The sequence below is a fragment of the Blastomyces gilchristii genome (assembly GCF_000003855.2).
Source record: "Blastomyces gilchristii SLH14081 genomic scaffold supercont1.72, whole genome shotgun sequence".
Taxonomy (NCBI): domain Eukaryota; kingdom Fungi; phylum Ascomycota; class Eurotiomycetes; order Onygenales; family Ajellomycetaceae; genus Blastomyces; species Blastomyces gilchristii.
Genome location: NW_003101611.1, coordinates 2,557 through 17,759, shown reverse-complemented (window position 1 = coordinate 17,759; position 15,203 = coordinate 2,557). Strand labels below are relative to the sequence as shown.

Genomic DNA, 15,203 nt, shown 5'->3' with positions numbered 1-15,203 from the left:
TCAAATGCATCTTTTATATCAATAAAAACTGCAGTTGAGATCAGGTCTTCATGCTTTACTACTTGAATATTATGAATAACTGAGAGAACAGTATTAATTGCAGAACATTGTTTTCTATCTCTTATTTATTCATTAAATAGAAGAGAATCACTAATAGAGCTTATAAAAGATAATCTAGTAGCTATTATCTTTTCTAGAATTTTTTCTCAACAGTTCAACAGAGATATTACTCTATATAACTTAGAAATTGAAGCTTTTCTATTAGATTTTGTAAGAATTACTTTAGTAGCTTCTCTCTAGCATTTAGAATAATAATCATTTTTTAAGAGATTGAAAAAGAGCTCAAAATATTCTTTCTTTAAGTAGGAATATGTGTTTTGAATAATCAAGTGATTAATTGAATCAGGCCCTACAGCAGTTTTAATTGAACTTGAGAATATTGCTGACTCTAGTTCATCACATGTAAGCTCAGATCATTCTCAGTTATTTTCATCAATATATTCATGAAATGACATATTCTTCTCTTCTAAATGTGATGAGTTTTGAAAGAGAATTCTCATAAAAGCTTGATATTTTTTCTTAAAAGAGTTTACTGTATACAATTCATTCTGAAATTCATATTCTAAGGTTGAAAGCTTTGCTACACTTCTTGTTTTAGTATAGTTAAAGGCTTTAAAAACTTCTTTTTCTTATACTTCTTTAAGAAATTTGTTTCAGCAATCTGTTTTGACTTTTTTAATATCTGAAAAATATTCATTTTGAATAGTTTTGAACTCTTTATCAGATAATAAGTTATTCTTTCAATCTCTCTTAGTAGTGACTAATTGCTTTCTTTTAGAAGTGATATTCTCATTTTATCAAGATTTGAAATACTTAGAAGACTTTTTCTTTGAAATATTTTCTTCAATACTTATTAAAAGAATAGATGTAATCAGCTTTACTCTATTCTCAAGCATTTTATTTGAGATATCTTGACTTTGATTTTAATAGAGCTCACTCTATCTTTTAGATTTCAGCTGTTTTACTCTTTCTTCAACTGCTTTTCAATCAGCTTTTTCAAAGTTATACTGATTAGAGAGAAGAGGATTTTCACTTCTTTATTTTTCACTCAGTTCAATATCAAATTGAATGATCTCATGATCTGATTCTGAGATTTCATTTGAATTAATAAATCAGTTTATAAGTCTTTTTTTAATTAAATTTTATAATATGAAAGTTAGATTTATAATAGATTTCTGTTTCATATCTTTTCTGAAGAATATTTGTTGATCAGACTTATTAACTAAATCTATTAAATGTTTAAAAGTTTATTCAATCAGTTTATCTGCTCTTACTGCTCTTATGCACTGTGAGTTTTATTAGAAATAATGTGCATTGAAGTCTTCTGCAATTATAGAGTTTTTTAAGACAGTTATATTCAAAAATCCTCTATCAATTATTCAGGTATTATTATTTTCTTTCAATGATTTTTCATTATAGATATTTATAAGTTAAATAGTATTAAACTCATTATCTTTATCTATAATATCACTTACTAGAATATCAGAGTCAGATATAATATTAAATCTCAGATTAAATTAATATCTTGATCTTTTTCTCTCATAGATTACTACTCTTGATTTTATCTCAGATTTTTCAGAAAGAAAGCAGTAATAGCTTGAATGAGAAATAATGTACTTTTACTCAGTATCAAAGTTTGATTCTTGAAGAAGTACAAAGTTGACTTTTTATTCAAATATAATCTGAAGACAAGAATAAATGCAATTTGAGTTTCTATTCACATTGTTTTGAATAAATATAATTTTTGAAGAGTTTTTAAACTTTTTTTATTATTTTTGTTATACATTCATACTAAAAGAGAGTGAAGATATAGTAGAATCTAATCACTATCATCAGATAGTAGATTATAACTATTTTGAAAAGCAGGAATCTCAACTGCTTGCATTCTATCTAGTTTATTATCAGAGTCATTTCTCAATTCTTCTAATCTTAACAGATGTTTGAGGATTCAAATTCTATTTACATTTAGCTGAAGAATTGAAGTTTGAAGATCTAGATAGTTGAGAGTTTCTTCTTTTTAAGTTTACAGTTATAGATTTACTAGCTTGACTTTTCTCTTCAGTTTTAGATTCATTTTAAGCTTTATCTTTTCTTCAGTTCTTCTGAGTTCTTGAAGTAAATATATATTCTTTTAAGCTAGATGCATGTTTTTCTTTACAATTGAAGTACTTAAGCAGAGTATGTTGACATATTTCATCTCTTTTTAAGCATGTTTCATATTTATACTCACTAGTTTTGTGATCTCTAGCACAGAATGTGTATTTTGAGTCTCTGAAATAAGAGATTGCAAAGTATTCATATCTTTGACAGTTTGAACACTGTGTTTAAGCTTTGAGATTCATTCTTGAGTCTTTGTATTCATGAACTCTCATTTTCAAATCTGCTACTCTTACTTCAGAGATTCTTGATTATTCAAGTATTTTTATATATATTAGAACAGAGACATTTCTTCTACTCTGTCTGAACTCAATTAAATTAAGTTATACAGACTCTTTTCTCAGTTGAATAGAATTGTATTCTTCTAATTCATTTTTAAGAAGTAGCATTTCTTTCTCACAGTCAAAAATTTCAACTGAAATATTATGAAGAATAAATTTATCTCACTTTTCATCTCTCTCAGATAGAATTGTTGTATTCAGTAGAGATTCTATTACTGATTTTTAGAGATTCTCATTCTGAATGAGAAATTCTGCACTAAATTCAGGCATTGTAGTCAAAATAATAGAATTTTTAAAGAAAGATAACTCAATTAAAGCTATGACTGATTTTTGAACTTCAATATCAGTTATTAACTGAGAAAAGAACTGCTGATTAATTTCATTTCTAATTCTGAAAATAAGATTTAAGTTTAGCTTGTTCTTTTACAAGCTCTTCTGATTTGAGACTTTGAGAATAAGTCTTCTGTTTCTAAAGATTTGAAAGTTCTTCTCTTTTTACATTTCTTTTTTTTTCTTTCTATGAACAGAGATCTGAGTAATATTCTTCTCAGTTTTCTCAGAATTTTGAGCAGATTTTGAACTAGCAGGTTTGAAGACAGTAGATTCTGCTACTTAAGCATATATTTTCTTCTGATTTGAAGAAGAAGATGAAGAAGTAGAAGATGAAAAAGAGTCAGTAACTGTACTAGAAGATTTCAATGTTTTTTAAATTGTGTTTGAAATTTCAAGTTTGAACTTGATCACTTCTTGTAGTTATCTAGTCTGAGTATAAAGAATTAATAGAACTTCTTCATTCTTCTCACTCAGACACTGTTTTTCAAGAATTTTACTTGCTTTTTTCAGTTTCTGTATTTCAAGAACTTATTGTTTCTCTATTTCTTTCTTCTTTCTTCTCTTTAGAATTTCAATCTCAGGAACAGCATCTGGGAAAACATCTTGTTTCACATCAACTGAGTGTACTCTTGAACTCATTTTACTCACTGAATGAAAAGTTGATCAGACTGTTTCAATTGAGAGATTTATCAGTCTATTTTCAAATGAAAAGTTGATCAGACTGTTTCAATTGAGAGATTTATTAATCTATTTTCAAATGAAAAGTTGATCAGACTGTTTCAGTTGAGAGATTTATTAGTCTATTTTCAATTGAAAAGTTGATCAGACTGTTTCAAAAGAAGAATGAAAGACTTTTATGTATAAAATACCTGATTTTTTTCACACTAGTTCAGTAACTAGGTTAGATTTTTAAAGAGAATCTAATAAACTAAAATTAATTTTTAAGATAAATTAATAAAATCTTTACAAACTCTTTCTTAGAATACAGTGAGAAAAAGTATAATATCAATTGATAATAAATCAAATAATATAACAGTTTTTAAGAGAAAAACTGATAAAAAATAAGTTAATTTTTTGCAGAGAAATTAATTAAAACTATTCAATTTTATTCTAAATCATTCAATTCTTCTCACACAACAAGGGTGCAACTCAAATCAGTTAATAAAAAGTGTAAAAGAGAATTAAGTATTAATAAAAGCTCTTCAGTCAATGAAAAAGTAATTCTTACTTAAAAGAATATGAAATTATGACAGAAAACAACTCTGTTTTTAATTCTTTGTAAGAATATTATATAAAATTCAGAGAAAAACATCTTACTTTTTCAAGAGAAGTAAAAAACTATTTCTAAGATCTTTTTTTTATTGTATTAACTGCTGCAGAAGAATGAGATAGAAACTGCTAAAATATACACTACTGTATACTCTTTATCAAGACTTTTTCTCTTCAGAGTCTTAATATTATGAAGAATATAAGTCTGTTTCTATATAATAATATAAATATTGTCAGCAGAATGTAGAGAAACTGATTATTTATATCTCAAAATAGAAGACTTTGTCAATGATTATATCAATATAGAGTTAATTCTCAAATTTAATAGAAATCTAGTATTGCTGTTCTCAATTTCTTGCAGAATCTATTGAATATTGAGATATTAAAACTAGATTTAATATATCTCACTATACAGAGATTAAAGACTCAGTCAGATCTTGAGATATACTGAATTTATAGTTGTTAATATGCCGTTGACTTGTTCTGTTGACTCATTGTTCACTGATTATGTATCAAGTACTGTTGTCAAGGTGTCTTTTTGTATTATTCTGTCAGAGATGAGCCAGATTGAGAGAGGCAGTATAAGGGTGAGACTTGATGTTAATGTCTAGATACACTGAAAACAGCAGAGTATTCATGAAGATTGCACTTCAGAAGTGTTCATTGATTATATACTTGATATTATTACTGAGATATCTTTTTGTATTTTTCTATCAGAGATGAGCCAGATTGAGAAGAGTAGTATGAGAGTGAGACTTAGTGTTGATGTATTGAAACATCAAAGATAAACAGGGTTTTCGCGGATGTCACTCCTCAGATATCTTCACAATTACAGATCAGAGATCTTTCAAAATTGAGAAGATTGATGCATATGACTAGGTCTTTTCACCTTACAATTTGTATGGCAATTTGGCTCAGGGTTGTGATGTAGTAGAGGAGAACAGAGGATAATCCTACACAGAAGTTTTGAACAATATCTGGTTCACATTTGGCTGGATAACTTCACTACCACACGGGGTATGCGGTCAGCGATGGGGTCAAAATGCTTGTATGATCAAGGGCTTTTTAATGAATCTATCAGCAGGTTCTTATTCAAAAAATTGAGTGAGTTTGTGATGAAGTGATTGCTGTGTCTGTAAGCTTGTAAGTGATAATGAAGTGATAAGATATAGTTTGAAAGAATGTACAATCACTGAATAATAATGTGACTGCTTCTGAACACACTTATAAATATAAAAGAGGCTCTAGCAGCCACTAATTAATTTAGATAACATATATAAGAAGCTGATATACATCTATAATTATATACTAACTTAAGCAATTTTTAAATCATATCTAATAGCATGTCTAAAAACTAGTGAGAAGTACAGACTTCTTCAAAGCATAATAATTTTATCTACAAAGTAATTCATAGTTATTATATCAGAGTGATTCTAAAAACATCTTAAAAAATAGTATATAAAGAGTAGTGAGTAGAAGAGCATCTGATTAATACTGCTCTGCTTATTAAGAAAAAAACTGTGATTTAGAAGAATATACAACTGTTGAATAATAACACAGTCACTTCTGAACTTGCTTATAAATGTAAAGAGACTATAGCAGTCATCAATTAATTTAGTATACAGTATATAAGAAGTCAGCATACATCTGTAATTGTATACTGACTTAAGCAACTTTTAAATCACATCTGATAGTATGTCTAAAAACTGATAAGAAGTGCAGACTTCTTCAGAATGTGATAATTCTGTCTATAAAGTAATTTATAGTTATTATGTCAGTGTGATTCTAAAAATATCTTAAAAGATAGTATATAAAGAATAATGAGTGAAAGAGTATCTGATTGATACTGCTTTACTTATTGAAGAAAAACTTCATACTCAGATGAATACCATGTATGTGAATAAATGAGATGTGAGAAAAAGAGATAAGAGTAATGAATCAGATTCAAAGAAGACTGCTCTCTACTCAGAAGAATAAAAGAGAGATAACTATCACTGAAGTTATATAATAATAATAGAAATTATATAGTAATATAATGATATAGTAATATAATAATAGATATTATACAATTAATAAGAAATCACTAAAATAAATATCTTCTCTAGTTAATATAAACAACACTCTTCTCTGCTATCTGAATCAGAAGATATGCAGAATCTCTCAGAGAATTTACTTAAAGCAGTAAGAAAAATAACTGAGACTGCTGAACTAAAATTGAAGCTCTGTATATATACAAGAATTCTAAATGAGATTGAGATCTTGTGTACATAGTGACAGACTGAGATGAAAGTTCAATAACAATTAATATTTACTGTAAATTAAGTATTCACTATGAAGAGCTTCACTGATATAATCATTATTATTAATAAGAATAGAGAAAATTAAATCTTAGATCTGCAGTGAGAGATTAAATATTTATATAGATAGATAACTATACTAAATCTGAAGATCTTATTATAATTATTCATAATCTCTTCAGAAGTATACACAATATCAGAGACTGCTATACAGAATAAGAATCTGAATATGAGATATATTAAGTCAGAAGATCTGTCAGAGTCATTAAGCTTTAATAGTAACTGAAAAAATAATGCTGTAATCAGCTAGCTAAGTCAGATACAATTATATTATTAAATTGAATATAAACTTATAAACAGATAGTTAATAAAATTTCAACAAGTTCTAAGATCTGCAGTGTTTCTACACAGAAAAGCAAAGTTATTATAAATAATTAATGAAAAGATAAATCTTACAGACTCAGAGTGATATTCATTCTTCATTCTTATAAATATAAAATGAGTTTTTCAAATGAATCTTGTACAACTTTGAGAAAGTAAATATATAAGATAAGTGTTATAAATACTTCACTAAGTGTAGATAAGTGAGTAACCTTATATCATACTTTATATACTTCAGCTTATACTATCTTATATTGAATAAAGAGCTTTTAATATCTTTCTATTTATAGATCTTCATTCATAATCTTATATCTGAGTTGAGAGTGAAATGAAAATACTTAATCTTATAATCAGACACAGTGAAAGAAGTATACAATATTCTTATTATATAAGAATAAGTAAGTCAATTATAACAGAAAATACTGCAATTGAGTATATCTCAGTAAAGAATAGATAATCAGACTTCTATAACACAAGCTATATATCTGAATATAATAAATCTAGATCTGAATATTATTACTAAAGCACTGAATTCTTTGAAAAAGAAATTCTCTGAGTGAAAATCTTAATATTATGAGTATTAAGCTTGTTTTAACTGCAGATATCAGAATTATGATGCAAAGAATTATACACAGTGTATACAGTCAAGAGAAGTAAGAGAGTTAAAAAACTAACAGAATCAGTGAGCTTGAAAACACTTACTGATATTCTATAAAAAGTCTTCAAAGTGAAAGAGATGTCTGTGATAGATAATTCTCTGAATTCTGTAAATATCAAGAGAAAGCAGGCTTCTGAATGAAGTATGAGTGAGAATGAAGTGAATACTTATTTCAATACCTTAAGATCTGAAATATTAATGTATAAAGAGCACTTGAGTAAGAATTGAGAGATGACTGTAAAAGTGTTAGTAAATATAGAAGCTTCTATATAATATATTAATAATTATATAATCTGAAGACTGAAAGAGATCTGCTGAGTGAAGAATCTCTAATATATAAGATTATCTGATAACTAATATTTAATATCATCTGTAAGAGTAAGAGTTCTCTTGTACTTTGAAGAATGATCTTGCTATATTTAAGTGTGAGAGCTGCAGAATATGAAATATAATCTTATTCTCAGACTTAATTAATTTCAAAGATTCAATTCACAGATTCAATGATATACATGTCATATATAGTTGACTGATAAGAAGAAAATGATTCATGTAATTCTATCAATAAATATGAGAAGAACATTTCATATCTCTGATATAGAAGAGTTAATTCTGCTTATACATTAATAAGTAAAGAGAATGATTTACAAGATCTCATTCAAAAGTATTCTGTATGTCATACAGAATCTAGAAGCAGAGAAAATCAAGATAAAGAATATATAAGATAATAAGTGTATAAAGAAGCTTCTGAAGAAGTATGAAAAAATCTTCTGAACAGATCTTTCACTGAAATTACTGCCAGAATGAGAATTCATAAATGAGATTGACACAGAGAATATGAAATCAGTCAATCAGAATGTGTATTCTCTGTTACAAACACATCTTAAAGAACAGAAGCATCAGATCACAGACCTTCTAGAATATAGTCTTATATAATTCTTATCAAGTGTGTGAGGCTTTCCAGTTCTATTTATAAAAAAGACAGATAAGAAGTGATGAATATATATTAATTATCAAGCACTTAACAAGCTTATAATTAAGAATGAATATTCACTATCACAGATTCAATAATAGTTGAATACAGTTGAAAACATCTGATATCTATCAAAGATCAATCTTCTCTCAGAATACTGACAGATCTGTGTAGATAAACTATCAGTTCTGCAAACTATGTTTAATATGCAATGAGAGAAGTTTGAATTTCTGATAATATTATTCAGTCTGATAAATACATCTATTATCTTTCAAATAATGATGAATATAATTCTTTATAAATAGAATAAAATCTCATGTCTTATATATCTAAATAATATTCTAGTCTTCTTGAACTTATATAATGAATATCTGAAGTATCTTGATAAAGTGCTTATAACTCTGTCAGAGTATAAACTCTACATTAAATTAACAAAGTATGTGTTTGAAATGAAAGAGTTGAAGTTTATAGAACATGTAGTAAGTAATAACTGTATATATCTTATTCTGAAGAAATTGAATGTTATAGTGAATTGACTGCAGCTGAGAAATGTATACTATATATAACAGTTTCTTGAGTTAATCTCATATTATCACAGATTCATTAAGAATTTTATATAAATATTTATATCACTCTCAGATCTCTTAAGAGAAATGAATGCAAATCTGTGAAAGAAGAAGTTTTATTCAATTATCTGAAATACTGTGTGTGAGAAGACTTTTCTCACACTGAGAAAATGTATAATAATATTCTTAGTACTTATTCAATCAGATTGTGATAAATTATTCTATATTGAGACAGATACATTTGAATGAGCTATCAGAGACACTCTTCTACAGATAAGTAAGAATAGCAAGCTGCATCTGATAATATACAATGATAGAAAACTATCAGACACTGAGCTCAATTACTCAGTGTATGAAAAGAAATTACTAGTGATTAAGTATACACTGATATTATAAAATAGATATATTAATAACAGATATATAACAATAATGATTATGAATTATAAAAGTCTTATCTATCTACAATCAATGATAAAACCTTTCAAATACTTAGTATGTTGAATCTCAGAGTTTTAAGTATACAATCTTTATATTAAATACTGAAAGAGATCACTGATCAGACACTGTGATATCTGATACAATCAGTCACAGACCTGATTTCATAAGTGAGAATTCTATAAATCAGACATAAGAAAAGTTCATGTTAAATATACTGAGAGAGTACAAGAAATCAGAATGAGTGAACATAATAATCTCTCACTTAGAAAATAGCAAGATATTGAATGACAAGTATCTTATGAAAGTAGTAGAAGAGATACTTCTGAACTTCAAGCTGAGAAAATTGAAAAACAATATTATATATTATCATGATCTAGGATATGCAGAAGCTCTCTATCTAGAACATTTATTTAGATATGACTTAGTGACTTATATACACAAGGAATTTAGTCACTTAGAAAGCTCTGAACTCATAAATGTACTTGAATCAAGAGTGTACTGATCAAGCACAACTGAGAACATTCAGATATATACTCATGAGTGTCTGAATTATCAGATTGTGAATGAATCTAAAAAAGAGTTAGAATGTGAGAAAGTATAATATCAGATGAAATGTATAATATAACTGTTCAAATAATAAGAAGTGAATCTCATAGACATACTGCTATGAATATTAAATGAAAATTGTTGAATAATCACTGCTATTGATTATACTACTGACTGATCAGTCATGAAAGCAGTTTCAGAGATGATAGAAGAGATAGTAATGAAGTTTCTACATAATAAGATCTATATCAACTATGAAATACTATGTGAGATTCTAACTGATAATGATGTGAATCTCATAGAAGAAGTGATGAGGCATTTCATAAGTCAGTTATAGATAAGATATCATAGAACAACATCATATCATTCATAGATAAACAGAAAGATGAAACACTTGAATGAAATATTAAATAACATGCTGATAAAATATCTAGTGAGTAAGTTAATATAATTATGAAATGAATATCTCAGTCAGGCATTATTAACTACATGAATTCAGCAGCATGCAGTCTTTAAGTGTTTATTATTCTATCTGTTGTATAGATTGCATCTGCGCATCTCAGAGAATATTTCAGAAGAGATAAGAGAGAGAACAGCAGTTACAGATGCAACAGTCATAGACATGAAATCAAGATTGAAAGAGATTAGCTATATACATGTAAAAGCTAACAAGTTACTTCTGAATCAAGCAATTCAATCAAAAAGAATATGAGACTTACTAGTTAAGAAATTGAGTCTTAAGATGAGAATATAAGTTCTTATATACAATGAGAATTCTGAGAAGTTTCAATCTAGATAATTTAAGCTCTATAAAATACTCAAATCACATTCTCTGAGAATTTATACATTGAAGAAATCAGAGAAATGAGTCTTATATAACTTAATAAATGATTCATATCTTATGAAGATGAAGATGTAAGATCTGAGTGAATTATAATCATTCACAGCACTATTATCAGTGTTGAAAAAGAAGAGACTTATAATTAAAAAGTCTTACAAAGTAAGAGAAATCATAGACACTTATGAATCAGATAATCTCACTTATTTCAATCTTTTCATAATTATAAGAAAAGAATGAGAAGAAATGAAGAAATCAGATAAATATTATATTTTAATAAGTAATGAAACTGTAGTCAGTTGTATAATAACACACTGCAGATAGTGAGTATAACATAGTAAAAAGCAGTCTCAAAGTAGCAGACTTATACATGAGTCAGATTGTAGAAGAAAAAGAAATTCAGAGTTAAATTCAACTATTTACATCAGTTTAATCACAGAGATAATAGAGAATGAATCATCTGAAACATTCATGAATACATAAGGTCTCAGTGACTGAATGATTAATGCGGTCACTAAGTAGTACCTTGATATGAGAATTCAAGACATGTGAGTTCGAAACCCGCAGAGAATACATTAAATTCAGAACTCAAGCATCTCAGGTTTCTAATAAATATAGAGATGTATAAATTGCTTCAATGAATTACTCTATATTTCTGAGCTGAGAAGTTATTATTACATGTATTTAATTGTCACTTCTTTGTATTTTTCTATGTTCTTATTATCTTGATATAATCTCAACATCTGTATTTTCTTCTGTATAATCAACACTTGATCTGTATTTAACATCATACAAGAACTCATCATAAGCTTCACTTGCATATGAGTATAATGAAAGAATAATAATAATAATAATAATAATGAATACATGAGACTAAGTCATCTCAATCTCTGAGAATGCTCAGAGATCAGATGAGATTAGTTTCAATAAGCTATTCACTATAGTAATCTAAGTGAGTGAAGAGAGACAGTATAATATATAAGATAGAATTACAAAAGATGAAAGCTGCTGAATCTAGTCACTGAACACTGTATTATATAGAGGTCATATAAGAGTAGTGACTAGTAGAAAAAGGAAAAAGTGTAAGAAAAGAGAAAAGATAATGAATTGATTATCAACTGTAAGAGTCAGCTGTAAAAAAAGACAAATATTATTATACACATCTCATTTATTTTCATACATTATATATTTAATCTATTTTCAACATCATGTCATCTGAAAAACATCAAAAATAAAGAAAATCTCAAAACTCAAGATTTATAAGAGATTTGAGAGCTGCAAGCTGCTCTTGTAATAACACTGTATACATCTCTGATTTCTCTACTACTCTGTATACAACATTAATATTGTTTATCACAAGATTGACTGAAATATCAATATAGAAATGTGTACATGTCATTCAAAGATTGCTTAAGCCAGCGTACAATCACAGGTGTACGCCGGCTTCTTATATATCATACGCTAAATTAATTAGTGGCCGCTATGACCTCTTTACATTTGTAAGCAAGTTTGAAAGCAGCTGTGTTATTATCTGACAGTTATACATTCTTTCAAATTACATTCTCTCTTATCAGATTTGATCATGCTCATATAATCATGACATTCACTCTAGCTTCATGTGAATTAGTATGCTACTAGTGTTTGTGATCATGTGATCTATTTCTGATTCAGCTAGTATTCTATGTACACTCTCACAAAGAAACTTTCACTATATTATATTACTTATTCACTAACTTTTCTCATTCTTCAATCATCTTCTTTATCATTGTCATCATCAAATATTATCATCATCTTATTCAAGATTACTGTCTCTTCTTCTATTTAACATCTTCTATCTGTTTATCTATTATATTATACATGTTTCTGACAATGATCTCTTGTTCTCATAACAAGCATCATTATAGTGCTCATATCAGACAGTTTATTAGCAGTAAGTGTAATATGTTATGAAATATATATAATCAGAACTTGTTTATCTTCTAATAATTACTAGAATGTATTATCATGAATAATACATCTTCTTCACTTTCTTATATATTCTTGATCATTTTTCTTCTCAGTGAGTTTCTGATTGTGTTTTCTGACATAATTTTATATGAATACAGATGCTGATATGTTTATTTTTATTTATATAGAATCTTCATATATTGACAGATTCACATCTGTCAATGATAGTGAACTTAATATTGAATCATTGATTAAGAACTTGAAGAATGTAATAATGAAGAAATTATCTGTATTATATGTAACTGAGTCTTTTACATTCTTTTCTGTCTCTTCTACTGCTTCTTTCTCTGCTGCTCTCTTCTCTGTTTCTTTCTCTGTCACTCTCTCTTAGACTGACCGTGTGACCGTGTCTGGGACCAGGACCAGATTTTTTGATAGTCTCATTACCAATTCGACTGATCCCATTACACGGTTTTAACATTAGATAGTAGTCTCATACTGTCTCAGTGGAACTTACTGTCTACTCTTGTCACATTTTCCAAATGAGACCATGATTTCCACTTCTCAATTTAAATTATTTTTATTGCTTTAAATGACTTTAAATCTCATTTGAGTGTTATCAAAAACCGTTACTTTTTAAAAAATTAAAAATAGTCTAAAAAAAACCTTAAAATGTCTAAAAATAGTAACTTTATGCCAAGAATGGGACTAAATGGGACCAAATGAGATCACTTTCTCATTTTTTTCAAGTCATGATTTCATTTTAAGATCTGATATATAGTCACTTTACATGTTTTTTTGATAGCCAGTCCCAGCGGGATTCACGCCAAGAAATGTATGAGATCAGATCAAATGAAACCAAACGTGAAATTCATGGTCCTGGCGGCCAGTATACTCTCTCTCAATCTTCTACACTTGTCTCTGTGTCTGATTCTCCTGCTTCTGCTATCTCTGTTTTTATAACTCTCACTCCCGCTACTTCTGCTTCTGCTGCTGCCTTTGTTACTAGCTCTTCTCATTTCAAGAAGATGTTGTATAGACTTAGTGAATTATATTTTTCAGTATATATACTCTCATTCTTCTTACTGATCTCTAGAATGATTTATTATATAAAGACAGTGTATAACACAACTATCTGAAGCTCAGTCACAGACACTGATTATTACATTCATTTTAAATATTCATGATAAGATAATTATTTATTTATATCAGAGAATCATCTCTCTCTTCAACAGTGTTGAGATTGTAAGTTTTTTTCTTTTTTATCTTTTCTTTCTGATGCTGATTTTTCTGTTCTTAGAAGAAATTGTTATAGATTTTATTATATATAAAGTCATAATATTCACAGATATCAAGAAACTTTTTATAACTGTAAAGTTTAATATCACAGAAATATTCACTCTAGTGAATTTCTTCAGAATGATAGATTTATATCAGTCTATTCTCTAATATCTGTTATCTGACTTCATGATGCAGATAAAAGATATTCATGTTTTTAAGAACAGAAACACAGATATTATACTCTTTTACACTCACAGATGTGAGACTTGTATATCTTATCTAAGATATTATTATAAGAATGAGCTGTTTACATGCTGTATTTTACTTTCTGTATTTTCTCATATTTCTCTCTCTCTTTCTGAGAAGTCTTATATATATTGTAATTATGTATATAACTCTAAGATTAGTAGATGTTCATTCAGTAACTGTTCTCACTTCTGATTTTACAGTTTTCATACACTAACAATGATTCTTAGTTGCTTCAGTATCAGAGATAATTCTAATCAAGAATAATAATATCACTGAGACTACTCTCTTCTGCTCTTAAGCTTCTCTTATTACTTTGTCTCTCTTCTCTGCAGAGAAGGTTGTATACACACTGAGTTATAAGTGTTCAGTCTCAGATGACTTCTACTGTTGTTCATTCAGTTCTGTGTCTTCTTCTTTTATTTCTTCTGTCTCTGCTCTCTCTGCTCTGACTTCTGATTCTGCGGGTCTCATACTCTTCTTCAATTTTTCTACATGTATATATACACATTTCTATATTGATATTTCAGTTAATCTTGTGATAAATGACATTAATGTTGTATGCAGAGTAGTAGAGAAATCAGAGATATATACAGCATTGTTACAAGAGCAGCTTGCAGCTCTCAAATTTCTTACAGATCTCAAGTTTTGAGATTTTCTTTGTTTTTAATGTTTTTCAGATGATGTGATGTTGAAAAAAGATTAATATATAATATATGAAAATAAATGAAGTGTGTATGATAATATTTGTCTTTTACAGCTGACTCTTATAGTTGATAATTAATTCATTATCTCTTTTCTTTTCTTACACTTTTTCTTTATCTGCTAGTTACTACTCTTATACAATCTCTATATAATACAGTATTCAGTGACTAGATTCAGCAGCTTTCATCTTTTATAATTCTATCTCATATATTATACTGTCTCTCTTTACT

At 27.7% G+C, this 15,203-nt stretch overlaps 3 protein-coding genes across 3 annotated transcripts; 2 read left to right on the top strand and 1 right to left on the bottom strand.

The window, feature by feature from the left end:
• Nucleotides 1-2,218: 2,218 nt before the first annotated feature.
• On the bottom strand, nucleotides 2,219-2,378 carry BDBG_18106 (uncharacterized protein; the record flags this gene model as incomplete). The annotated part of the gene is made up of 1 exon (XM_031725689.1): nucleotides 2,219-2,378. A coding segment is annotated over one exon (159 nt), but the record flags the coding sequence as incomplete, so codon positions are not given.
• Nucleotides 2,379-9,917: 7,539 nt separating this feature from the next.
• BDBG_18105 (uncharacterized protein) lies at nucleotides 9,918-10,282 on the top strand (the record flags this gene model as incomplete). Its single annotated transcript, XM_031725688.1, has 2 exons — nucleotides 9,918-9,997; nucleotides 10,139-10,282. Coding segments are annotated over 2 exons (223 nt in total), but the record flags the coding sequence as incomplete, so codon positions are not given.
• Nucleotides 10,283-12,465: 2,183 nt separating this feature from the next.
• BDBG_18104 (uncharacterized protein) lies at nucleotides 12,466-13,785 on the top strand (the record flags this gene model as incomplete). The annotated part of the gene is made up of 3 exons (XM_031725687.1): nucleotides 12,466-12,724; nucleotides 12,930-13,047; nucleotides 13,589-13,785. Coding segments are annotated over 3 exons (573 nt in total), but the record flags the coding sequence as incomplete, so codon positions are not given.
• Nucleotides 13,786-15,203: the final 1,418 nt, after the last annotated feature.